At 49.8% G+C, this 26,400-nt stretch overlaps 4 protein-coding genes across 4 annotated transcripts in view; 1 reads left to right on the top strand and 3 right to left on the bottom strand.

Moving 5' to 3' along the window:
- Positions 1–676: 676 nt before the first annotated feature.
- DNASE2 (deoxyribonuclease II, lysosomal) lies at positions 677–2,988 on the bottom strand. The gene is made up of 7 exons (XM_006874305.1): positions 2,894–2,988; positions 2,574–2,754; positions 2,404–2,482; positions 1,970–2,134; positions 1,673–1,870; positions 929–1,265; positions 677–731 (listed from the first exon to the last, which is right to left on the bottom strand). Exons 1-7 carry the CDS (start codon positions 2,986–2,988, stop codon positions 677–679), a joined length of 1,110 nt encoding a protein of 369 aa, XP_006874367.1.
- A 1,564-nt stretch (positions 2,989–4,552) lies between these two features.
- KLF1 (Kruppel-like factor 1 (erythroid)) lies at positions 4,553–7,611 on the bottom strand. The gene is made up of 3 exons (XM_006874260.1): positions 7,527–7,611; positions 5,912–6,739; positions 4,553–4,728 (listed from the first exon to the last, which is right to left on the bottom strand). Exons 1-3 carry the CDS (start codon positions 7,609–7,611, stop codon positions 4,553–4,555), a joined length of 1,089 nt encoding a protein of 362 aa, XP_006874322.1.
- Positions 7,612–13,314: 5,703 nt separating this feature from the next.
- Positions 13,315–18,759, top strand: GCDH (glutaryl-CoA dehydrogenase). Its single transcript, XM_006874261.1, has 11 exons — positions 13,315–13,405; positions 13,495–13,530; positions 13,728–13,871; positions 14,049–14,111; positions 14,492–14,662; positions 15,365–15,494; positions 15,574–15,790; positions 16,172–16,275; positions 16,543–16,668; positions 16,976–17,136; positions 18,686–18,759. Exons 1-11 carry the CDS (start codon positions 13,315–13,317, stop codon positions 18,757–18,759), a joined length of 1,317 nt encoding a protein of 438 aa, XP_006874323.1.
- Positions 18,760–19,250: 491 nt separating this feature from the next.
- The window catches only part of SYCE2 (synaptonemal complex central element protein 2), a 29,430-nt gene continuing 22,280 nt past the window's right edge, over positions 19,251–26,400 (bottom strand). The window contains exons 3-5 of the mRNA XM_006874306.1: positions 21,288–21,459; positions 19,776–19,964; positions 19,251–19,403 (exon numbers count right to left, since the gene is read on the bottom strand). Coding sequence (XP_006874368.1) covers positions 19,251–19,403; positions 19,776–19,964; positions 21,288–21,459 — 514 coding nt within the window. The remainder of the gene's footprint in view (positions 19,404–19,775; positions 19,965–21,287; positions 21,460–26,400) is intronic.

Raw genomic sequence — 26,400 nt, forward strand, 5'->3', positions numbered from 1 at the left:
TCCTGTTGTCACCTCTAATGAGGGTTTGGGAACAAAGCAGTGGCGCCAAATTCACCAACTTCAAGTTAGAGTGCAAAGGAGACGTTTTATTGAAAGTGAACACCCACAGAGGTTTCCACGGCAACACAGGCTGTCTTGATGGAGTCCCATTGTGATCAGGATACACAGAGTTATACATTTTTACACTGGAAGACACTCAGGAGGCACGTGCTTTTCAAGGTGCTTTACATTACTCAAATTACAAGATCATCAGACGACGTAAGTGTTGACCTTACAATTAGATAAAACACAAGCCCCATTTGCGATGAACACGCAATAGTCTCTGATGTTGTAATGATGCTCCAGGCAGGATTGTCCAGGTGGCCACACCTATCCTTGAGGAACCCGGCAAACATGGCATGAGTTAGGTTAACTATAAACCCAGACAGTACATTCGGTACTGTTGGATGGTATTGTGGTTCTATTGTGGTTCCACTTCCAGCTTCACTTCCACAACAGCTGAGCTGCTGTGTACAACATTGAGTACCAGCGCCTGTCTGAAGAAAAAGGTTAACAGCGCTATCTCCACCAACTTTCTTTTGTTCTTCACCATCTGGATAGATACTGTGATTCCTATTTCGCAGATGAGAAATTTGAATCAGAGAGGTTATAATTTAGTTTCACACAATTCCTGAGCTTAAGCTCTTACATGCTCTGCTAGGTTTTCTGGCGAGAAGGCTCTGCTCTCCTTCCTATAGGGTTCTCCATAACCAAACCTGTTGCCATTATTGAGTGGATCCTGACTCAGTGATCTACAGGACAGAGTAGAACTCCCTCACAGACTTTCCAAGGCTGCGATCTTTATGGAAGCAGATTGCCACATCTGTGGAGTGAATCGGTTTGAATTGCCAGCCTTGTAGTGAGTAGTCAGGTGCTTAACTACTAAGACTCATTACAGGGTTTCCAGGCCTTCACCAATGGCTGGAAGGCCTTCCAGAGAGCAGGCAGTTGGGTACACAATGTGCCTCCACCTCGATGTTCTTCTTGTAAGTTCCGATTCATGTCACCCACGCAGGTCCAGGGTCCTTTTGGGGCCACACACCACTTGGAGTGGTCTACTGTAGAGTTGAAGGTTGGTTCAGCTGGCCCAGGGAAGGCTACCTGAGTCACATCCAGCACCTCATAAGTACTGGAGCAGTTGGAGGGCAGAATGCCAGGAGACTTGTACCAGAACTGGACATGCAGGTTGCTGCCAAGAGCTGTTGCTAGCCAACCAGAGTACAGGTCTGCAGAGGATGGAGAGAGAGGATTGACCGGGTCACTGCTACAGATTAGGGCTAGTCACTTCTACCCTCTTGAGCTCAATTTCCTCAGTTGTCAGTTCTTGGCAACCCAAATGGGACAGCAGTAATATTAATAGCCCTTCCTGAAAACTTTACAGGCATCACTTTTTGAAGCAACGCAACAATTTTTTAAAATATCGGTAGCCCCATTTTTTAGAAGAGTAAACTAGAGGCTTCAGTGAAATCACACTGCCAAGGATCAAGATTTTAACCTAGTTCTGTCAGTTCTCTTAAGTAATTATGACTCCCAAAGTGGGCCAGTCTCTATCCTTGGTCTGTCCTTAGCCACACATACCAGACACACCTTTTGTAGAGAAAGAGTTTCCTAACCCCCCAGCCTCAGGGCTCACCATCGCCAAAGTTTCCAAATTTGGTAAAGCTCTGGAAGGTTGCTCCTGCCTGTGATGTGAGTGCTACACTGTTGTTCCAGGGTCCTTGGCGAACATGGTGGCCTTTGATTACCTCCTCCAGGTCAGGGAATTTTTCAGCAAAGGTCCCTTGCAGTTTGTGGTCATACACCAGTGGGTAGGTGTAGGTCAGTTGTCTGCCTGAAGGTAGGGGAAAGGAAGGATGAAATGTGGGGGCTGCTCAGCCTCTGGCATGGGAATCTGGAAAGGGACTCACCCTGCCTTCTTGTCCCTACTCACCAATCTTCAGGAATTGATTGAGGGGAAAAGACACACAGAGCAGGGTCTGGCCATAGGTTTCAGCACTAGAAGGCCAGCTATATGCAGCAGAGGAAGCAGGTGGGGGGAAGTGGGGAACACTGTGGATCAACCAGAAGCCACCTTCTTGGTCCAGGAGCAGTACCCCTTAACAGGAGACAGGGGATCAGTGGGGTTGCTCAAGACACACATCATGGACCCTAAATGCACTCAGTTTACAAAAGGCCTGGAAAGAGTGTAGGCAGTGTTAGGACCGCTGCTTAGCTCAATTTTCCCAGGTGTCAATTCTCATCAATGTTAAGGAAGAGACCTCTTAAGGCTGATAAGAGCAAGCCCCCACGAAAGTCAGAAGTCAGCTGACAGGAAATTCACGGGGAAATCATGTGGTCCTCCCCAGTCCCCAACCTAGGCCTCACCCTTTGTATGCCCACGACTGGAAGAGAACTGAATCCCTCTGGAGGTAGGTGGCTGGTCATTGTAGAGCAGGAAGGCAAGCTGGGAGAAAGGACGTGGGCAACGTGAAAATTCTACCCATGCGGGGCCCACCCTAGAGTGTCTCCTTAGATTCGACCCCGCGTCCCTTCACCTGACTAGCATTGTTCCGGTATAGTGGTAGCAGGCTACGGCCCACCGCCCCTGCCGAGCTGTTGATGGACCCCGCGCCTTCACGCCAGCCTCCGGAGTTTGCGTCCAAGTACTTGTATCTCAGCCCGCTCCCGGCCGCATCCCCAGGCCTGCTATGGGCCGGCAACTTGTAGACGACGAACCTGCAGGTTGGGAAGCGGACAGAAGTGGGGGAGAGGGAAGACAGGGAACCCTAGACACTCACCCTGCAGCGCAGGAATCCCAGAGGTCCTTGGCGGCGCTGCGCAGCTGTAGGAGAGAAGTGCCACACTTGCCCCTCACCAGTCCACAGGTTGCCCCGAGTCTCCGTAGCAGGTCAGGGCCCCCGCAGGGATCCCCAGCAGCACAGCCAGGAGCAGCGAGCGCAGCGCTGCCATGGAGAAATCTGCCTTTTGGCCGCAGGGTACCGGGTCACGCGCTGGGTCTGGCACAGCTTGCCCGGGTGCAGCTTTCACTTCCCAAATTTGCCTGAGAACCCCAGCGGAGACGGTAGAGGGTGAAGACTCCGCCTTGGAGACCGGATGCAGCTGTTTAGAACAACCGCCCAGGTTTCCCAGGGGCGGATCTTAATTTCAAGTAGGCCCCGCCCTCGACTCGGCTGTCCTGAGGCCGCCACCTGTTGCCTGCCAATCTAGGTCCAGATAGGCTCCACCCTCTCTGTAGGTCACTCTCTCGCTTTCGTTAGGCAGCGGGTGCCCGGCCTCCGTCTACACTTCTAGCCAATCAGAGTCCAACCCCTCCCCTCAGTCCCGCCTCCCATTCAGAATTCCCGGAGTACAACCGTTTTTTATTTTCGTGCTCTTTTGTGCTCCCTGTTTCGGGGCTTCCAGGCACAAGTTTGGGATTTTTCCTTGCATGCCTGATGTCACGGGACCCAACCCTTAAAGCGTGTTTGCGCTCCTGATTCACCTCTTTTCATTTTGCAAGTTTTTCCTAGATCTCCCTGGTCACTGAATTATAACTGAGTGAAGGTTACTGGGGCTTTGACGCTCTTAAAATACCGAGACTATCCCTGTGCACGTGTAATGCAAGGAGAAAAGGGCTATGTAGCCTGATGGTGGTGGAGAGGAGCAGCAAGGCCTAGAGTGAAGAGTGTCGCTGAAACTTAGGAGCTGGGGTTGTGTTGCTGTTAATGCAGTTGAGTCGGTTCCGACTCATAGAGACCCTTTATAGGATTTCTGAGGAGCAGCTGGTGGGTTTGAACTGCTGACCTTGTGGTTAGCAATCCAGTGCTAATCCTACAGCGCCACACCAGGGCTCCTGGGGGTAGTGTTGTTAAATGCTGTTGAGTGGATTCCTTCGACTCACAGCGACCCTGTATAGGGTTTCCGAGGAGCGGTTGGTGAGCTTGAACCGCCGACCTTGCGGTTGCAACGATTGATTTTGTAGTCCAGCTCATTAATCCACAGCACCACACCAGGCCTCCAATATCACCTCTGGGGATAACAGCCCTCTTCCAGTACTCAAAACCCACAAAGTCAGGCCAACTCTGAAGCTTTATGGGGAGGGCATTTTTACAGCACCCATAACCATTCACAGCTGATACCAGGCTGAGGTGTGAGGCTATGGCCAGGGGGCACCGCCACCATGGGGAGGGAGCTTCAGCAAGGGTCTCTGAGGCTCCCTAATGTGCCCCGTTTCGCTATTCAGGACAGTCTGTGATCTGGTCTGAGGGTCTAGTTGAGTGTTCATCTTAATCCGTTTATCTGGGGGTCTGCATGACCTTTGGACGTCTCTGTGGCTCCATGTGACTGAAGACATATGTGGGGCTTCCTCTGATGGTTCCTAGTCTAAATGTATGGGTCGATCCATGATCTTTTGGTGGATCTGTGCGGCAGGCGCAAGTCCAGGCGCGGGTCTGTCCGTAGAATTGCCCCGCGTGGATTCACTCGTTCTTGCTCCACGCCCCCAGTCCCCAGTCCCCAGGTGCCGGTACGGAGCTCAAAGGTGGCGCTTCATGTGCAGGGCTAGGTGGTCGGAGCGTGAAAATGCTCGCGGGCAGAGCTGGCAGCGGAAGGGCCGCTGCCCGGTATGTTTGCGATAGTGGCGGGTCAGCTCGTCGGAGCGCGCGAACCTCCATCCGCAGCCGTCCCAAGTGCAGGCGTATGGTTTCTCTCCTAGGGGCAAAGGAGCCGTAAACACCACTGTCCAATCGCCACCTGCCCACCCTTCCCCCTTTGCCTGCCCCTGCACCCATTTATTCTGCTTCGGCTGGAGCCAGCAGCCAGGTTGTCTGAGGCGTCTTGGACGCAAAACATAAGAAGGTGCTCACTCTCAGGTGCCGACCCTGCATTTGTACCCAGGTCCGTCCTCTGCGACCCTTATTTTCCTCTGTACTTGTACCTGGCTGTATACCTTTCCTCATTTCCTGTACTTTTTTTACACCGTCCTTACGCCCTACTATCCCTACTATCACCTACCTCTTGGATTTGCCTCTTTCCCCTGCATTTCAACTTCTTTGCGCCACAGGTACCTCCAGCAGTTGCCCAACCCTGTCACTGATCTTGACCCCTAAACCTCGAAATCCACTGTTGTTGTGAGCTCTGTCTGAGGTGATCCCAGCCCACGCACCTCAGGACTAGTGAATACATCTATTCCTTTCTGCTCCTATTCCAAGGCTCCGCCTCTGTCATAGTCTTACTGGTACCCGACAAGAATACTCTCCTCCGTTTCCAGCGTTTCCTCTTGTTCTCCTGGCTTGCCTCTGCATCTGGGTCCCATCCTCAATGACCCTCCCCTGCATCTGCCTGCTCCCGGGTCTAACGTCCGGAGTTCCAGCCACACTCACTACACGTCTGGCTCCGCCTCTATGCTAAGCAATTCGTGCAGACCAAAGCCCCGAGCTCCTAACCCCAGTTGGTTCAACTTTGAACCCTGTTTCTTTGGCCTCACATGGCATTCAGGTTTGTCCCCTCCCGCAGTCCCTCCTCTAGTCCCGTCCCCTACTCCACTTGTCCATCTTTCAGATCCTCTGCCCGCCCTCGCACCGAGGTCTGACTCCTCAGGCCTCATTTCTGAAATGCGTCTCCAACTTCTCAGGCCCTCCATTTGCCCCGAACCCCCTTCCGAACCGCTCTGGTCCTGCCCTTGCCACTACTCCTGAGAGTCCAGTTCCGTTCACTTGATCTCTGCCTGACCCCTCGTTCCAGAACTCTGTCTTTAGCCCCGCCTCTGTCGTTACAGGCCCCCGCCCTCTTTGCAAAGGCTTTGCCTAGACCCGATCTTGTTGCCCTGGTTTCGTTTTCTGCTAACCAGGCCTTGCCTTTAGCTCCGCCCATCAAACAAGGCCCAGTCCCTCACCCGTGTGCGTGCGCAGATGCGCCTTCAGATGGGAGCTCTTGGTGTAGCTCTTGCCGCAGCCTGGGTGCGCGCACGTGTGCGCCGCTTGTCTCTTGCGCGCCCACGAGCGCCGGCTGCGCTTGCTTGGTGTGGATTCCCTGATCCCTCCTGGGTCGCCTGCAGTGCCCCCTAGCCCGGCACCCGCTGTCCCCGGTCCCAGACAACTCAGGAAGGCAGGGGGCGCGGTGGGGCCAGGAGCGGGCGCTGAAAGCCCGCGGTAGAGCTGGAAATGACCTTGGTACTGCGGCACTGGGTACAGAGCTGGGTACCCGGATAGCAACCCGTAGGGGGCACCTGACGCCGCGGGCACTGAAAACCCTGTCCGCGGGAAGTAGCTAGCTGAGGACGCCGCGCCTGTCCCGGGGTACACTGGCTGCAATGGCAGCGCCTTGGGCTCGGAAGTCGGGACCAGAGCCGAGCTCGCAAAGGCGTCGGGGGCCGGAGCTCGGAAGGCTGGGCGCACCCAGCTGGGGTGCTCCTCTGGACTCAAGAGCCCGGTCACAAGCCCAGGGTTGCTGGTGTATGCGCCCAGAGTTTCAGGCAGTGAAGGGTATTGCCCCCCGGAGCCCTCGCTGGGCGCCAGAGCCCCGTTCTGAGCCTCGCCGCCTGGCTCCGAACCAGGGAAGTTGTTGAGGAGGAGATCCAGGTCCCAGGGGACAGCTTCTTCCCTCTCATCGTCCCTGTCCTCCTCCGGTACTTCTTCCGACTCCGGCTTTACGCTGAGGGGCAACCCCGTGGGACCAGGGGGTCCCGGGCCCAGGTCCTGCTCCTCCTCAGAGCGCCACCATTGCGGAAGGGAGCCGTCAACTTCAGGTTTCAGCTGATACCCGGGTACCCTGTCCAATGAGGGCTTAGGCCAGATGCCCTGATGGGGACAGAATGTTTTCGGACTCTGAAAAGGGGTCTGTTTGCCTGTTAGTTTATCCACACACCCCCATACCTGCCCCCACCCCCAGCTCCAGGGACAGAGGTTGCTCCGGTCTGACTGGAGACAGGAGATAAGACCTCCCTTATCTAGAACCACACTCAAACATGGGGGAAGGGGTGACAGCCAGAGAGGGAAGACTGGGGCCCAGCCTTACCTCAGTTTCCCCCCACAGCCTCCCTTTCCTTCCCCATCTGCCACCAAGGTGAATTCCCAAACCCTGGCCCTTCCCTGGGAGCCCTAGTAGCAATGGCTAAAGCACTCAGGGGCTAACCAAAAGGTTAAGGTTAGGAGCTACCGGCTGCGCAGGGCAGGAGCTGCTATAAAGATCTCAGCCCTGGAAACCCACAGGGCAGTTCTGCTCTGTCCTACAGGGTGAGTCCAATCTACTTGATTGTAGTAGAGGAGTTCTGAGCATCCTGTTATCTGGGGTGGTCACTGAGAGCGTCAGACCCACATAATGTTCCCCTCAGAGCTTCAGTTTCTCTTTACAGAAATAAGTCCCAGGACCTCTGACTCACCCTCCCCCAGACCAAGCCACCCCCACACTATTCCTCAGTCCTGGTCTTTGGATTCCAGGTCCTCATGCTATATGGCCATGCCCTAGAGCCCAGCCAGCTCACCAACGCCCAGCCCTGTCTAGTCCCACCTTTAGGAAGTCCTCGTGTGTGTCCAGGAAGGGGCCCAGGGTGGTCAGCATGTTGATGGAGGGCAAGGCCGTCTCAGCTACGGCCATGGTGGCTCCTAGGTCTCCGTGCCCACCCAGGGTCCTTAGGCCTCCTCTCCCTCAGCTGCCTCGTGGGCTCTGAGGCTCTTTTGGCCCCTCGGAGAGTGCCTCTCACCACTCAGCTGATTGGCTGCAAGTCCTTGATAAGGGCAGGCAAAGCCAGGGGGGGCGGTTACCATGTCTGGGGAACAGACCTCACCTCAGCCTTTTTGAGGCTGGGTCTTAAAGATTTCCCTGCATCCAAAGTCAGGTCAGGAGTTGGGGGTCCAGGGTTTGGGGTTCAGCTACTGGGTAAAGTGAAGCACTGAATCCCCAAAGAAGGATAGGCTTGGGAACCTGCCCTCAGCTTTTACCTCCCTGGAATATGTGTGTTTGATAAGTAGAATGGGTCTTCTGGGAAGGATCTGTAGGACCCTCCTCTTCCAAGTATAGCCCTGAAGCCCTCTCCCTCCTCAATAAGTAATAGCAACTGTGCTGATGGCGGGACTTGGCACAAACTCGCTGTTAAGCATTATCAGGCACCCCAGATGTGACAGGCTGCTATCAGGTGGGGGCCAAGAACAGCCAAAGCTCTGTTCCCGGTAAGCGGGAGGGCTTGGGATTGGTTGAAACTTCATATTAGTAAGCTCCCAGGGTCTGATCCTGTGGAAGGAGGGAGGCCCTGACAATCATCCCCTTATTGTCAACCTTAGACCTTCAGTTGGTGCTATGGGAACTCAGCTTTGGGAGGTTATTGTTGTTAGGTGACACTGAGTTGGCACTGACTCTTAGCCACCCTATGCACAACAGAACAAAATGCCACCCAGGCCTGGGCCAACCTCATAATCGCTACACCTGAGCCCATTGCTGCCGCCACTGTGCCAATCCATCTTCTTGGGGAATGGTGCAATTACGTGTACTCCAGTGTGGGTGTGTGTAGAGAGGGGAAACTTGCTCTCACTCCAAGGTGAGATGAACCCATGTGTGGGGTCACAGGAAGTGCCTAACCTTCAGCACACCTGCCCCCATCCCTGGCCCAAATCTGACAGCTGCTTGATTTCCACCTCACGTTGGAGAAAGATCTGAGGTTCTGCACCAGGGACCTCCACTATGGAACCCTGGGAGCCTTGGAGGGGGACATGAACACACATCACACAGACATATACATATCCTTCGTTGTCACACACAGCCATACAGTAACATAGTGACACAAGTCCCTGGTGCCTCAGTCACAGAGCACAGTCTCTGGCTTATTCATGAACAGAAACGCAATGCTCAGAAACAAAAGCACAATCATATACTACATTTGTTACAGTGTTACAGCCACAAAAAGCATTGACAAAAACCATACAGTTACACAACCCTAATAACACAACAGACATACAGGGATTCCTGGCTATGACCAAACACAAGCATAAAATATCATTCACAAACACACAATGATGTAGCAATATACAGCTCTACGTTATAAACTGGAGTTTGGTGTGGCACTTTAGTATGAACACTGGACTGCTAACCGCAAGGTTGGCAAGGTGGATTTGAACCCACCAGCTGCTTCTTGAAGCCCTATGTAGTTACTATGAGTTGGAACTGACTTCATGGCCCATAGCAACATCAGCAACTTAGGAACCTTAGAAACTCAAACACAGATAAAACCACCCATATAGTACCACACGACCTGTGTTGTTGTGGAACTGTACAGGGTTTCTGAGGCTGTAAGTCTTTACGGGAGCAGAAAGCCAGAGCTCCTTATAGCTTTACATATAGTCACACCATCTGTCACTATTACCAAGTGTAATTATTCACAGTTGCAGAAATTCCATTGCCCAACCATAGGGGGCGCACCCAAACACAGACAACCACTTGGACAGGGACTCAGACACCCTAAAGGTTGAAGGCACTCAAATTCACCCAGACATATAGGCACCCTGCCACAGAAACACGATTACACCGAGTTGGTACACCACAAACACATCTCGCAAAAAGACCATGTGCTACAAAACCAGGAGAGCAGCAATACAAACACACTCAAAGGGATGGCTATCATTTAAAAGATGGAAAATAGCAAGTGTTGGCGAGACTGTGGAGGAGAAATTAGAATCCTCATCCACTGCTGGTGGGGATGTAAAGTGGTGCAACTGCTGTGGAAAACGGTTCAGTGGTTCCTTAAAAATTTAAACATAGAATTACCATAGGACCCAGTGTGGTACCTTGAATTTACTTGATAATGACTATTCTATCCAATATCTTATTAATTTCCATCAAGTGATTGGGTGGGACCATGCAAATAAGGTATACAGGAGTCTAAGGCTGGGATTGGTTAGTTTTGCCATCCAGCTTGGTTTGAACGGAGCATCTCAGCAGCAGCAAAGGAAGATCCGGGGACCATCAAGAAGGAAGAGCGTGAATGGAGTATGAGATCCATACTTAGACAAGCTGCAACAGCAGAGGTGATGGCAGAGACAGGCAGGGCACATGGAGAGACAGAGCAGCTGCACTATCTAGACCCATGGACTGAGGAAAGTTGAGTGCCGGAAACTGGCTTGAAGATTGTGCCCTTTGGAAATTCACGGACTTTGTAACACTCACCCAACACTTGGGCAGAGACCAAGTGACCACATGGTTGAGAGGTCAAAGACAAGAGTGAGAGGCATGCCTGCAGCATGGCAGATGAGGCTTTCTTGGCCGGAGAACTACTGCGTCCTGAGTTAGTTTTGATCCTGAATTGTACATTGTTCACTTCCCTAATAAACCCCATAATCTTGAGTAACCTTATGAGTTCTGCCATTGCAATGGATTATGGAACCCAGATGTGAAGCAGAGAGTGTGGTGAGAGGGAGGGTTGGTGGCAAAATCGGGGAAAGAAGGTCCAAGAGTGGAAGCACATCTGACTTCTACTTTATAGGAATTGGTTTGTGGTTGATTTTGAATTTGATTCTCTTTCCTCCTTGTGAAGACAGAGGAAGTCAGACATGGTCCCCACATGGTTTTTGCACCCAGAAATTCCACTCTTAGGTATATGCCCCAAAGGCTTAAAAGCAAGGACTGAAAACAGATACTTCTACATCAGTGTTCTTTGCAGCATTGTTGACAATAGTCCAAAGGTGGAAATAACCCAAGTGTCCATCAACAGATGAATGGATAAACATAATGTGATATATTCATATAATGAAATATTATTCAGCCCAAAAAGAAGTGAAATTCTCATGCAAGTTACAATGTGTGAACCTTGAAAACATTATGTTCAGTGAAAGAAACTAGTCACACAAAAGCATTGTACGATTCCACGCATCAACAAAAGGCTGGCAGCATGCGGCCAGAAGGACATGGATGCCCAAGGGTTGCAAGGCCTGAGCCTCAATTTGGGTTCTCCTAAATAAAAAATCAGGTTTCCCCTCAAAAGCTCCTGAGTCTCAGGGAATCTCAACACTGACACTAATTCCAGGGCAGGGGACTTTAGGAAAAAGAGAAGGAGGAAGGAAAAAGGTGAGGAGGGGAGAGGCGACCAAAAGACTGTCAGGGTGGTAATGGGCTTCTTGATATGTGTGTGTCTGAGAAGGTGGGAGAATTCAAGAGCAGTCAGGCCCCAGGCACTTGGGGTCAGTGAGCACACCGAGACACAGTCCTACAATTACTCCCCTCACACTCAGCTGAAGACAATGTCTGAGGCATAGCACTGTATACACACAACTAGAGAGTGTGAGTGTGGGCAGAGTTGTTCTCGAGCAGGCAGAGGCTTGGTTCCCAGTCCTAGTCCTTGTTCTGTGTTTGTTCCACTGTGACCTTTAGCAACACTCTTCTGCTGTCTGGGCCTAAGGTTCCCCTAGTTGGAAAATGAGTGGGTCATGGCAGATGTGTAATTGTCAAATACAAGCAATTATACACCCAGATTCAAATATATGGTATATAAATAGATGCTCATAAACAGGACTGTAACTGCATATGGTGTCATGATCAAATTGACACATAATTACATACATATGTACATAAACACACAACAACACTAGAAACACATACATACATATATATTTAGTCATACTATCACAAGATGGACTCCTGGTGTAGTGCTGTAGGATCAGTACTGGACTGTGAACCACTAGATCGGCAGTTCAAACCCACCAACTGCTCTTTGGAAACCATATACAGTGTTGCTGTGAGTCAGAGCCACCTTGACAGCACTTAACAACAATATCACAAAGTCTACCTACACATAGCCCTGGTTCCTGGTGCTGTAGAATGAGTACTGGACTGCTAACCACAAGGTCAGTGGTTCAAACCCCATCAGTCACTCCTTGGAAACCCTGTACAGCGTCGCTATGAGTCAAAACCAACTCGACAGTATTTAGCAACAACACAAAAGCCCAATGGGACAGGTACATGCATAGTACCACACACACAATCACATAGAATACCAGCACACAAGCAAATCACAGACATACAGCCATAATTACAGTAACCAAGTCACAGGCATACAGCCACCCAAAGTCAAAAGATGTATAAACACACAACCTCAATACAACACTCTTGCAACCACGCAGACACAATCATACACAGAAATAATGACAGACATACCCATAAGGACTCACAACTATTAGCAGCATCACTCAAGCACACAATTACTATCACAATTACAGACATGCAATCAAAGATGCACACTCATGCTCATATAACATACAATCCCCCAAACTAACATACAACCATGAAGACAGAATCACACAGCATTCCAGAGAAACATAATCCTACACAGATACATAAGAACTCAGGCAAAATCCGACCTACAGTCACAGAGATCCACACTCAAAGCCCCACAGCGTCACAGGCAGACAATACAGTAGATCTCACCCACACACAGGTGTGTCTGATTCACTCAGGCACAATTACACACAGACACAAAATCACACGCAATCACAGTCACACGAGGCTGCATTTGCTTCCCGGGACAGACTGTCAGGGTAGGGGCTAAGCTGCGATCGCCTATTGTTCCCCACCCCTTTGTTGTTGTTGTTATGTGCCGTGGAGTCGGTTCCAATTCTAGCGACCCTGTACAGGGTTTCCGAGGCTGTAAATCTTTACTGGAGCAGAACGCCTCATCTTTCTCCTGCGGAACAGCTGGTAGTTTCGAACTGCTGACCTGGAGGTTCGCAGCCCGATTCGTAACCACTACGCTACTACCCCTAGCAATCATAAAAGAGACCCTAGGGTCTGGCGTCCAAGATTCCCAGACTCCTTTTCTAGTGCCTCAGTTTCCTCGCTTAACTCTCAGAACCTTGTGCCCACGCCCCCTGCAACTGGCCAACCAGAAATCAGCCAAGCCCCTCTCCAAGGGCCAATCAGAGTAGGAATTTAGCCAGTCAATCGGGTTGGCGTACTGGTCTTCCGCCCTGTTCCGGCTTTACTTCTTAAAGGGCCAACTAACGTCTGTCTGGGCGCTCCCACCTGTACGGGCCAGGCTGTCAAGGCCCTTTTAAAAAGCAGAGCCATGAAGCCCCTGTATCCTAAGAGAAGCCAATGAGAAGCTTCTTTTGCACTCCGCCCCTCCCATCCCTGCCTGAGGTCAAAAGGTTTTGTTGCTCTGTGGCCTCAGCTGAAAGCTTAGGGACGCCAGGTAGACAGCAGTCGCTCGATCCCAAGGCGGGCCGGGGGAGGAGGGTGGGACAGGGAACTACTCCACTTTGACGACCTCTGCCCCTCCAGGCCTGTTTTTGTTGTTCCGATCGCCCGCCAACTGTCCAGATGGCCCTGAGAGGCGCCTCCGCGCTACTCCTGAACCGCGGTACCAGCTTCCGAGTCCTGCGCACGTGGAGCTCGGCTGCGGCGCAGACCGGTCAGTGAGGCCCGAGAGTAACGTAGAGGGAGAGAGGAACTGGGGACTCGAGACTTTCCCGGGGTGACTTTCCCTTCCTGTGTTTGCAGAGAAGGACCGGAAGACACAGAACCGATCGGCCAAGTGTAAGAAACCTCTTGTCGCGTTTGGCGTCTGAGACCCTGCCCATTTGTTTCTCTGCTTCCGGGTGGGCTCTGTCCTAGAATTCTCCGGCTGCACGCGCGCGGGAAGGCAGGGGGCTGTGCCGAGTCAGAGGCACTGAGGTAGTGTTCCCTGCCCTTACGGGTCTGGCCAAGGCTGAGTCCTTGTCCCCTCCTTCTAGCCTCCCGGCCGGAGTTTGACTGGCGGGATCCACTGGTTCTGGAGGATCAACTGACAGCAGATGAGATCCTCATCCGGGACACCTTCCGCACCTACTGCCAGGAGCGTCTCATGCCCCGCATCCTGCTGGCCAATCGCAACGAAGGTGCCTGGATGGACAGGCGGGTGTGCACCCAGAGGCCCCCCTTCTGAGGCAGCACCCCTCTCCCTATGCACACTAGATCTGCTTGCTTTAGTTGGGCTTCTGAGCCCCTCTGCCCTGGGACTGGGGACTGCAGTGGGCTAGAGCTGTGCTGGGACTCAGGCATCTGTTCTTTGACAGTTTTTCATCGGGAGATCATCTCGGAGATGGGAGAACTGGGCGTTCTGGGCCCCACTATCAAAGGTAAAGACATCTTTTGTCCATACTATGCAGACTCCTTCTCCCCACCCTCCCCCACCCCTACATGCCCTTTGTTCTCTTAGTGTCTCAGTCTGCAAAACCAGGTTGTTATCAGTCCCCAGAAAGCACTTATGGGAATGAAATGAATGAACCCTCAAGTAGGGCCAACTTGGTGCCCCTGTGTCTTCTTAAGTGCCGTCTAATCAATTCCAACTCATAGTGACCCTGTACAGGGTTTCCTGGGAGCATCTGGTAGGTCTGAACCGCCAACCTTGTGGTTCAAAGTCCAGTGCTTATCCTACAGTGCCAAACCAGGTGCCCCTATCTAGCTTTGTCTCTTGGGCTCCGCCAGGAATCACTGCTTTGCCCCTGTTGCCCTCTAGGGTATGGCTGTGCGGGGACCTCTTCTGTCGCCTACGGGCTGCTGGCCCGAGAGCTGGAGCGGGTAGACAGCGGTTACAGGTCAGCGATGAGTGTTCAGTCTTCACTGGTCATGCACCCTATCTACGCCTATGGCAGTGAGGAGCAACGGTTGAAGTACTTGCCCCGGCTGGGTGAGCAGCTGCCCCTGGGGCCTAGTGTAAGGTAGACAGTCCTCAGGGTGTGGAACTCAGGTGAGGCTGTTCCCTGAGCCTGCCCTGTGCCCGCATCTCAAGGATAGCCCCTATAACCCCAGTTAGAACCTGGGCCTCATCCATACTTCCAGTCCTCACCAGCCTTGCCCTCCGAGATATTTATTGAAGCTGCCCATTTTTTCTTGCCACCATCAACCTCTTTATTTGCTTCCAGGCTTAAAACTTTCTGTAATCTCAGTTCAAAGTTTAAGGTCAACTTCCTAACTGGGTCCACAAGGCCCCAACTGGCATGACCTCTGCTGACCTTTCCACTTCATCTCTGGTCACTTCTTCATTTACTTGAAGTCTCAAAATGTACCCCTGGACCTTTGCACCCTGTTCCCTCTGCTGTGAACACATCCACACACCGTATCTCTGCTTAATGCCTCTTCACTGCCCTCAGATTACAGTGTAGCCATCTCCTTCCTGACTCCCCTGGGGGTCCTACCCGGTCAAGGCATGTGACTATGGCCTGTTGGGGCCTGTATATCCCACCACTACTGGGGCTGCTACAAGGACAAGCATGGCCCAATCTTGCTGTGGTCCCAAGGCCTAGCTTAAAGACGCTGACAAATTTTCGTTGGGGATGAATGCGGGCAATTCCTTACTTACCAGAGCCTTTGACCTGCCTTGTTTCGGCAGCCAAAGGGGAGCTCCTAGGCTGCTTTGGGCTTACAGAGCCCAACCATGGGAGTGATCCTGGCAGCATGGAGACAAAAGCCCATTACAGCCCGTCCAGCAAGAGCTACACTCTGAATGGGACCAAGACCTGGTAAGAGGCTGGGCAGGTGGAGGTGGGTGGGTGTTTATGAGTGGTGGCCAGACCTCTCACTGCCTTGTCCCTCTCCTAGGATCACTAACTCACCTGTGGCCGACCTCTTTGTGGTATGGGCTCGGTGTGAAGATAGCTGTATTCGGGGCTTCCTGCTGGAGAGAGGGATGCGGGGCCTCTCGGCTCCCAAGATTGAGGGCAAGTTCTCTCTGCGGGCCTCAGCCACCGGCATGATCATCATGGATGACGTGGAGGTGCCAGAGGAGAATGTGCTGCCTAATGCATCCGGTTTGACGGTAAGCAGGAACTGGAGTTGGGTTGCCTGCAGGTCTACCTTGCTTGGGAGAGGTCTGTGCTTGTGGAGCCCACACAGTAGTGGTTGTTGACACTTGGCCTGGTCACTGATATGCTGAAAAAACAGCCCTATTTTGATGGCCATCTTGCTCAGACAGGCTCTGCCCAGGACACCAATGGCCTGAACCAGCTCAGTCCTTTGATGAAATGTATGCAGATCAAGAGTGAGCAGGCACTGACAGGGCCTTGGTTTTTTACCAAGCTCATGCTTGGGTGTCTACAGCCGTGTGTAGTCCCTAATGACTGCCCCAGGTCCTCTTGTTTATGCTGACTTCATGTTACTCAGATGGTTCTGAGCTGAGACCCCCTTTGCAACCCTCCAGGGTCCTTTTGGCTGTCTAAACAATGCCAGGTATGGCATCACATGGGGCGTGCTTGGAGCTGCTGAGTTCTGTTTGCACACGGCCCGGCAGTACACCTTGGACAGGTGTGTGGGGGCTACCAGGGGTCTGCTAGGGGTATGGGGTGCTTGGGTGTTAGTCCTTACCCCACCAGTGATTTTTCAGCCCTGCCCACCAACTTCAGTTACTTCATCTGTGAACTAACCAATAAAATCCTTGTCAGCAGTTAAGGCCTGAGTAAGCAATAGTGTCGGGTTGAGGCAGCCTGAGAGGGCTTTGTGAAAAGTAGTGCTCTGGGAGGAAACTGGGGTGTGGGCCTCCTTATCTCTCTAACCCTTACATTGCTCGTCTAGGATCCAGTTTGGTGTCCCATTAGCCAGGAACCAGCTGATCCAGAAAAAGCTGGCGGATATGCTTACCGAAATCACGCTTGGTCTTCACACCTGCCTACAGCTCGGCCGCTTGAAGGATCGAGACAAGTAGGGGCTGGCTATGAGTGGGCAGAGGGGAGACAGCTGTGGCTGGAGGATCTTGGGCCCCTTCTGGACATGAGGGTGGCTGACTTTGGGGAGAGTAGTGGCCCTTGACACCCACTCCTTGGCCTTGATAAGCCAGGCTAAGGATGGCCCTGCTGGCCACTCTGTGTGGGAGCTCAGTGCCTGGTGCAGTGATTGTGTTGTGGAATCCTCCCTAGTTGGGTTTGCTTAGGGCACAGGGATTACTGTCTGCCAGCAGCTCGGTCAGTTCTCATAATACAGTGTTGCTGCCCATATGTGCCACAACCAGGGCCACCCCGGAAATGGTCTCTCTGCTGAAGAGGAATAACTGTGGGAAGGCCCTAGACATTGCCCGCCAGGCCCGAGACATGCTGGGGGGAAATGGGATTTCGGACGAGTACCACGTGATCCGACACACCATGAACCTGGAGGCGGTGAACACCTACGAAGGTAAGACCAGATCCCTAGGGATGGTGGGTCACAGTAGCCTCATGTCAGAGGAAACTGGGTGATAACGAGGAGTAGGGGACAGCAGGCTTAGTCCTATCCCCATTTGTCACCAACTGGCAGTGTGACCTTGAGCAAGTCACACTCCATCTGGAGTGGCCCTCATCAGGGACAGCAGGAGTAAAGTGCTTGCAGAGCCTGTGGAGGTCTAGATGAGGTCTTCCCTGGTGTTTAGAGCCCAGTCCTTTTTCCCACAATGCTTGTGATGAGGATGTTTCTGACTTCTAGGGCAGTTCCACCAGCAAGCCAAGTGCCAGGGAGTCACTGAAGCCACACCCATTCCATAATATTGCAAACTTGGTATTCATACCTCACCAGGGCTCAGAGCCCCTTACACCTCATGGGAAGTGACAACTAAAAAGAGAATTCAGAGAAAAAGTTACAACACAATGTGAGCCAGGCAGAAATAGAAGGAGACCTAAGAGGAGACGGCAGCAGAACCTCTTAAGCTACATTAGGCCCAGAGGGAAGAACTCCCTGAAGAGAGAGGGCAACAGAGCCTAGGCTGTGTGTGAGGTTTCCACTTTCCTGAGGAATCTGAATTGAACCCAGGGTGGGGTCCCACAGCCCAGAATTTTGTCTCTATTGGGCAGCTGGATGGGACATTTCAGAAACAGCAAGAGGGAGAAGTAGAGTAAGGATCATAAAGGTGTAGGAATGCCTGAAGACTGCCAATTAGCAAACCCCTCCAGGTGGTCTTCCACAGCGGGAGGGTAGAGTCCAGTTTGTGGTTTAGGAAGTCAACAGCATTATCTTAGTTTATAAAAGGGAGGTGATTATCCCTGCCCACTTCCCCCCCAAAATGAGGAAAAGTTAATGAGCACAAGGTGCAGGGGCACTGAAGGCTGTGAGGGATTGCACAGACAAGGCGGCTATAAAGGTGGGATGCTTTACAGAAGGCGGGCTTCAGAAGGTAGGAGGTTGACAGACAAGCATCTGGTTTTAAGTGTTTGCTTTCCCATCCCTCCTGTGGCTAAGAAAGGGCCTGCCTGGCATGTTTACACATAGCTAAGGCGCAGGATCAAGCCGTGTTTCTTTCTGTTGTGCATAGGGTCGCTATGAGTCGCCACCTAACAATAACAACAACAATCAGCTCTTTCAGCCTGTGGGGAGGAAATAATGCTTGGGTGAAATACGACATTTAATGAACTGTGTGGGGCTGTGGGTGGGGTGCATTTGCTACATGGGAGGAGTACCAAGGCTGAGCCCATGGCAGGGCTAGACTTACTGCATTTTAGGTCTAGCAGAAGGAGCTCTAGATTTTGCCAACGTGCAACAAAACTGAAAAGTCAACTTCCTCAGTGTGGCCCAAACAGTGGCCTCTGAGCCTTCTTGCAGTGACTGTCAGTAGGAGGCAAGTTTCCTGGGCTGTCAACAGTCTCTGTCTTTGTGGGTCTCTTCCTCCTCCACAGCAGCAGTCTGGAAGGTTGCCTGTGAAAGGAAATTGTGAGGTGTTAAGGCTCCAGGCTGACACAGGATTTATCGTACCCAGGTACACATGATATCCACGCGCTGATCCTGGGAAGAGCAATCACAGGAATTCAGGCATTCACAGCTGGCAAATGAACACACTTCACCTTGGACCTGAGAAATCTGCGGCCCCTTTCCAGGGCAACTCCAGGGGACTGTGCTCAGAGAAGAGTCAGGGAGGAGGTGGGAGGTGGCTCTGATCTTTTGAAAGGAGCCAGCTTTCATGGTGGGAAGTGAGGGATTTTCCTTTTAAGTAATTCAAATTTACTGCTTAAAAGAAGATGGGCTTCTCCAAATGGACAGTTTCTCAATACAGTTTAATTGGAGGGTAATGGACTCCACTTACCTTTGTAAAGAAGCTTCTTTTGATGGGGCAACAGGGAGAGGGAAGGAAAGTGACTTTGAAGCAACTTCTATGAAACTGACTTAGTGTCTGACAAGCAAACCCTCCCTCACACCCAAAGTTTACTTTGTGCCCTCTGACCCTCCCACTTCTGAGGTGAGGGGTAGTGCCTTATGCCAGCCGTGGTGTCCAACCAGAGAGCGAATAATAAAGTATCTGCAAGTCCAGCCCTCACAGTGTCGGGTCACATTGTAATCACTTGAGCTGCGGTGTCCCCTGGAGCAGTCAGGCCCATGTGCAAGCTGTACGGCTCTTCTGTAATAAATAACCCTGGACTGGGCATTGCCTCATCCCCAGGGATGTACCGGGGCAGGATTGGGGGCAGAGAGACTTTGTCCTTTAGGTCACCACCATCACACAGCTAGCTCCTCAGTGTGTCAGTATGGGCACTCCATATTCCAGGAGGCATTAACACCACAAAAGAGGGGAGAGCCTAGAGGCAAGCCTTTGTACTTAGTGTCACCCCTGAGGGGTTTCTGTTCACATGTGCCTTCAGTTGAGCTGCTACCACCCTCTTTCCTTATGTGGCACTGTAGGATAAGTATTGAACTGCTAACTTCAAGATCAACAGTTCAACCCCACCAGCCACTCCTCGGAAACCCAATGCAGGGTTTACTATGAGTCAGAATCCACTCAAGGGCACTTAACAACAACCCTCTTTCCTCAGCCAACCACTCCATTCCCCATGCCCCTTGGTACTTAGTCCTACCTCCGGGTGTAGACATAAGTCTTTGTACACAGTCTCCACGGTGTGGCAGACTTGTTTGAGTTCTGTTTCCAAATGGCTGATCTTTGCCATTTTCTGAGTGAACTCTTGGAGTTTTTCCTGAATTATCTTGTTGTGGTGATTATAAATCTGATACATCCTCTCTTCTAACTTCTCTGTCAGATCTGAAACCTTTGAAAGAAGATGATACATTCTTGAAAAGTTTAACAGGGCAAAACAAAACATTTGCTCTAAGGGGACCTCTCTACAATTTATCTTGTAAGAATGATAAATCCCAATCCCAGTGTAAAATGCCTACGTGTTAATTTTTTTTAAGCAAGATACAGAATTAAGTCTTAACAGTAAGAGTCTAACCATGTTAGGAAAAAAGTTCACAGAACAGAGCCTAGAGGAAGACGTGCGACCAAGTAGCTCCTGGGTGATGGTATTGTAGGAACATTTGTACTTTTTGGACTACATTATAATTTTCTGTGCTTTCCAGTTTTCTATGACATGCTGGAGGGGCAAAACAAAGGAGGGAAAGGCAGCCAGTCATTAAGGGATGAAATGTGGAATAAACTCCACACACAGGATCCATCACATATTCTGAAGAGCATTAGGCACAATAATGAACATCAGATATGAGTGACTGACTTCATTAGACATAAGCCCACTCACACCTCAGCTATGTGACTCTCTAGATTAGTCATCTTCTGGAATATGAGTGTGATAAAATAAGCCAAGGAGTCCTGGTGTGGCCCTGTAGGATAAGCACCAGATCACAAATCAAACTCATCAGTTACTCCTCAGGAACCCTATACAGGGTCACTATGAGTCAGAACGGACTCGACAGCACTTAACAACAGAGCAAGCCAGAAAACTGGATGCATCTTTGAAGAACTACAACCAGGATGCAATTTGGAAGTAAGGGCAGTGAGACTTAGTCTCACATACTTTGGACATATCAGGAGGGACCAACCCATGGCAAAGGACAGCATGCTTGGTAAAGTAGACTGTCAGCCAAAGTGGAAGACCCTCAATGAGATGGAGTTACACAGTGGCTGCAATAGTAGGCTTAAGCATAGTAACAACTGTGAGGATGGCACAGGACAGGGCAGTGTTTTGTTCTGTTGTGCATAGGGTCAGAACCCACTAGCAACAGAGTAAGCTACACCTTAGCTTCCCATTCCCACAACTATTAGCCATTGTTTGAAATAAGAGGTCTGGGATTTGGATGCAGAAGGACCTTAAATTCTTCAACCCAGCTCTCTCAAATTATTCTAAAACCTTAGTTTTCTCATCTATAAAACAGGTCCAATCTCTTCTTTACAAGACTGATGGAAGGGTGAAATGTACTATTTCAGTACTCTGTACTATGTTGTACTATGCCAGTTGCCTAACTCCATGTCTGGAACCTAACAGATACTTGTGATGCTTTATCCCCTCCCCTTTTACAAAAGAATACCTGCCCCACTCCAGCTGAGCTTTTGCAGGGGGTCTGGGGGAATCTGTCACCTTAATCTTAAGGCTGTCCCTGAAGTTGGTCATGAGTGAGTGATCCTTTTGCCTGCTTTCATTGATGTTTTGGATGAGCTCCTGAGGTCTATTCTTCAAGATCTCGATGGTTGATTCCAGAGAGGAAAAGTAGGATGCTGACTTCCCTTCCAGCATCATTTGGCGATTCGCACTGGAGGTAGCAATAGAGGGACTAGAAACTTGACTTCTGAAATTACAGAAAACTGAGATTAGCACCAAATTCTCCTGAGGGGCTGATGTGAATTATATATTTGGTGGGAGGAAAACTGTGTTGTTTGCCTCTCCTGGGAGGCACCTGGCACGTTTCCTAGGTTATTTCATCCATCCATCTACCCTGACACAGGGATAGTATCCTGTAACAGAAAATAAACCAGGAGGCACAAATTAAATGTTTAAGGCCCCAAAACAATCACTGAAATGAGCATCTACTAATCAACCCGATGGACTGCTGGTGCGGCACTGTGGGTTAATGCGCCAGACTGCTCCTTGGAACCCTTATACAGGGTGGTTATGGGTCAGAACCCACCCGACAGCACTAGTAACAACTATGAGAGGAACACCAAAGATGCTTTCCTCTGTGACTTCCGGTCACTAACCTATTGTATATTGATGTGAAGCCCACAGCATGCAGGTCACCTGGGGTTAATGTACCTGAAGGATTCTGCTCCCACCAGGGAAGGCAGACAAGAGTTAGTTATGTTTGTTCCACACTGGTTGTAGGTTGTACATGTAACTAGATGACAATGATGTAATTTAATTAAACATTGTGAAATGAATGGTGAAAAATGACAGTTGTCTAAAAAGAAATTGAGTAAATAGCTAAAAAAGAATGAGACAGGTCTATTCCTTTATAAGGAGACATTTTACTGTAGAACAAACTATTTTACCACCTTCTAGCCTGAAATAAAGGGTCTCAGGACTGGGCAGTGTTTTGTTCTGCTAGATACAGGGTCGCTGTGATTTGGAACTGATCTGATGGAACCTAACAATGGTTGTTTGCACTCATCGATGGAGTTCTGGTGTGGTATTATGGGTTAATGCATTGCACAGCAAGGTAGGTTTGAACTGCAAGATTGGTGTTTCAAGCTCACCAGCTGCTCCCCGGAAACCCTATACAGGGCTGCTATGAGTTGGAACCAACTTAACGCCACTTAACATGGGTCTTCAAGTCAGTTCCAACCCATTGAACTGCAAGGTAGGCGGTTCAAGTTCACCAGCTGCTCCTCAGAAACCCTATACAGGGTGGATATGAGTTGGAACTGACTCAACGACACTTAACAACACTAACCTAATGGAGTCCTGGTGTGTTGATGTTGGATAAGCACCAGGCCACAAGGTCAGCAGTTCAAACTCACCAGCCACTCCTCAGAAACCCTATACAGGGCTGTTAGAAGTCTGAACAGACTCAATGGCATTTAACAACTAACCTAATGGCTGGCTATTCAAACCCACTCTGCCACTGTAGAAGAAAGGTCTAGCAATCTGCTTCTCTAAGGATTCAAGTCAAATGTTCTACATCTTGCTAGTGTCTGGGATCACAATAAAACATTAAAAAAAAAGTGTATGTAACCTTAACAAGAGGATTGGTCAGTTTTGCCATCCTACTGGGCTTAAAATGAGTCACCGTAGAGGCAGATGGTCTCATGACCATCAGGGATTGGAGACTGCCCTTTGGTCTTAAGATCCCTGCACAGAGAACCTCCTAAACCAAGGGGACAGAGCTATAACATTTAAGATGGTAAAAGCAGTGGCAGAAAAACAGCGGCAGCAGAACCAGGAGGCAGTGTGGTGGGCTTTTTAGCCTATAGAGCAAGAAAGCGGAGTGTCTTCCAGCAGAAGGATTGCTGACAGAGTAGGGTGCCTACATGCATTTACTGGCAGAGGGAAATAATAGCTTTTGACACTTGTCTGAGCAGGGTCAAGGGCCGGTGTTTCCTGAGTTGTTTCTGATCTGTTACTTCCCTAATAAACCCATATCATTAATTTTATCTATGAGTTCTGTGTGGCCATTGCCATAGATTATGGAACTCAGCAGACAAGTAGAGAGTGCCATAGGAGGGACAGTTGGAGTCAGAATTGGTCAAAAGACTGGAGAGAGGAGGTATGTCTGCCCTCCTCCTCATAGGACTTTGCCTTGGACAGGTGCTGCTGAGGGTTCTCCCTATGGACACCACCCCTATGCCATTTTTACACTCTGCAACACATAAAGTCATCTTGAACTGAAATGGACTGAAAAGGATGATTCTTGTTACTGTTGTTTAGCTGCAATTACTCTTTTCCAGAAATACACAAAACCAAACCAAACACAGTGCCGTGGAGTAGACACCAGCTCCTAGTGACCCTACAGGACAGATCAGAACTCTTCTTTAGGGTTTCCAAGACTAAATCTTTACAGGAGAAGACAGCCTTCTCGTTCTCTCATAGACCGGCTAGTGGGTTTGAACCACTAACCTTTCAGTTAGCAGTCTAATGCTTAATCCACAGTGCCACCAGGGCTCCTTTTTTTCCAGGTATAAGTGAGTCATAAAGAAACTAAGTTAAACCAGAGGCACAGCTATACTTTAACACAGATTTTCTGATGTACGTGGATAGTACATATGGAAGGTTTAAAAAAATAATCAACATTCTTTTTATCTCATCTACCATTCTCATCAACCAGACTGTCAACATTCCAGAAAATGTCGACATCACTCTGAAGGGACACATAGTTATTGTGGAGAGCCTCAGGGGAATATCAGTGTAGAACTGTCTCCTTGGAAAGAAAAAGAAGCGATTTCCTGTTGAGAAATGGCAGGGAAATACAAAGGAACTGGCTACAGTCACACTATCTGTAGTCACATGCAGAATATGATCAAGGGTGCTTGTTATGCTGGGCTTCCGTTAAGATGAGATCTGTGTAAGTTCATTCAAGAGAGTGGATCTCCTGTTGAAACTGTAACTTCTTGGGTGAAAAATACATCTGTAGGGTTCCGATGAGGGCAAGTGTTATTTGTGCAGAAAGATGAATTAATTCTTGAAGGAAATGACACTGAACTTGTATCAAATTCAGCTGCTTTAATTCAGCAAGCTATGACAGTTAAAAACAAGAATAGCCAAAAAATGCTGGATGGTATCTATGTCTGAAAAAGGAACCATTCGACAAGTTGATGAGTAAGATCTAAGGACTATCCAGCTACAGAAACAAGGCCAGATGGTTCCTAAATCTATTGGTGATATTTTTTGATGCAATAAAATTCATTTAACCTGGTGTGGCGCTGCAGGATAAGCACTGGACTGCTACCTTCAAGCCCACCAACCATTGAGGACTGACCAGGTCAGAAAGACCCACCACATGATACCTCAGGATCACCTCATGTTATAGATTGACCTCAGGGAAGAGGAGCTGGAGTTTGCATTACAGTAATGAGGCTTCCAATAAAAAGTGGACACAGAAGCTCCATGGGCTTCCTGGTTGGCAGAAAACATCTGCTCTCGGAAGGATGATATGACCCCTTTGAAGAAACTCACTTTGGAAACCCTCCCAAACCTTGCTTTGTTGTTGTTAAGTACTGTCAAGTTGGTTCCAACTCATAATGACCCTGCCTAGGGTTTCTGGGGAGTGGCTGGTGGGTTTGAACCACCAATCTTGCAGTTCAAACCAGCCTTGCAGTCTAGCGCATTATCCTACAGTGCCACCCCTAAGAGTCTCTTTATGCCTATCCTGATTTGTATTTTTTACTATAATAAATCTATAATTATAACATTTTCTGTGAGCCGTTCCAGCAAACCATTCCTATAACCCAAAAGTTTTGGGAGTCAGCAAGTCAGACATGAGAGAACCCAGTGGGGATTCTTAAGCTTATGGGGTCTGAAGGGCAGTGTCCCTTTAACTTGTGAGATCTTACTTAGCTCCTCCAGGTGGCCAGAGTCATGGAGGGAAGTGTTGCATGTTGCAGCTGGTGTCAGACTTGAGTAGTGAAAAAGTGGGGATTTGATTATGATTATGATTATCCTCATATAGGGCCAGTGCCGAGTCTTGGTTCTAGCTTTAGGAGTGTTCCTCAGGGACATCTGGTATCTGGTCATCCCCCTCTGTTTCTTCCTACCAGCCATTTCAAACCTTCATAACTCACCTGTACCTGATTCCCCCTCAGTTTCCCCTTAAGGAAACAATGTAGATCAATAACCTTCCCTGCTTTCTGCTCCCCAACCCTCATAAATATATCCACAACCACCCTTCCTTTTTCCAATCCTGCCAGTCAAGTGGGAGAGATGTTTCATGCCTCTGCCTAACTTCAGATTCTATCCCCTAACCCCTCCTTCTTGTGTCTTTAATCTCTCCTTTTTTATGGCCCTTTTCCTTTAGCATATACCTCTCTCATCTTGAAAAAACACACATACACAAACACATACAGAGACAGATCTTTCCAGCCACCCCAGGTTTCCTTGGCTCAACAGTCACCTCCTTTTTCTCTCATTATGGTCAGGGTTCTAGAAAGAACTGTTGACCCTTTCTGAAAGTGCTTCCCTATGTTCCACTCAACCTACTGCCATCAGGTTTCTGCTCAGGTCCTGAAGGCCCTTTAGACTGTAACTCCCTTGGCCTCTTCTTTGTTCCCTATACACTCATCTCAGATGCAGTGAGGCCCTCCATAACCTCCCCAGGACTCATCACTCTAGTTAATCTTTTTCACCAAATCACAACACACAACCTGGCCCTATCTCAGATCCTGGGATCCCTTGACACTCCCTTTTGCTACCTAAATCCTGCTTCCTCTGCAACGTCTTCCCTGGCTGTGTTAAGAGTAGACAGAGTCAACTGTCTACATTTCAAACTCCCTGACAAGTCTCAGGGAAGACAGGGGACCATATCTTAGTATCTACCACTACAGATGAACTACCAGATGGAACACATAGAAATCAAATAGACTACATCTGTGGAAAGAGAAGATGGAAAATTATTGAATGATGCAGAATGCATCAAGAAAAGATGGAAGGAATACACAGAGTCATTGTATCAAAAGGAAATGGTTAATGTTCAACCATTTCAAGAGATACCATATGAACAAGAGCCAATGATATTCAGAGAGGAAGTCCAAAGTGCATTGAAAGA

This window comes from Chrysochloris asiatica, unplaced genomic scaffold (assembly GCF_000296735.1).
Source record: "Chrysochloris asiatica unplaced genomic scaffold, ChrAsi1.0 scaffold00268, whole genome shotgun sequence".
NCBI lineage: Eukaryota > Metazoa > Chordata > Mammalia > Afrosoricida > Chrysochloridae > Chrysochloris > Chrysochloris asiatica.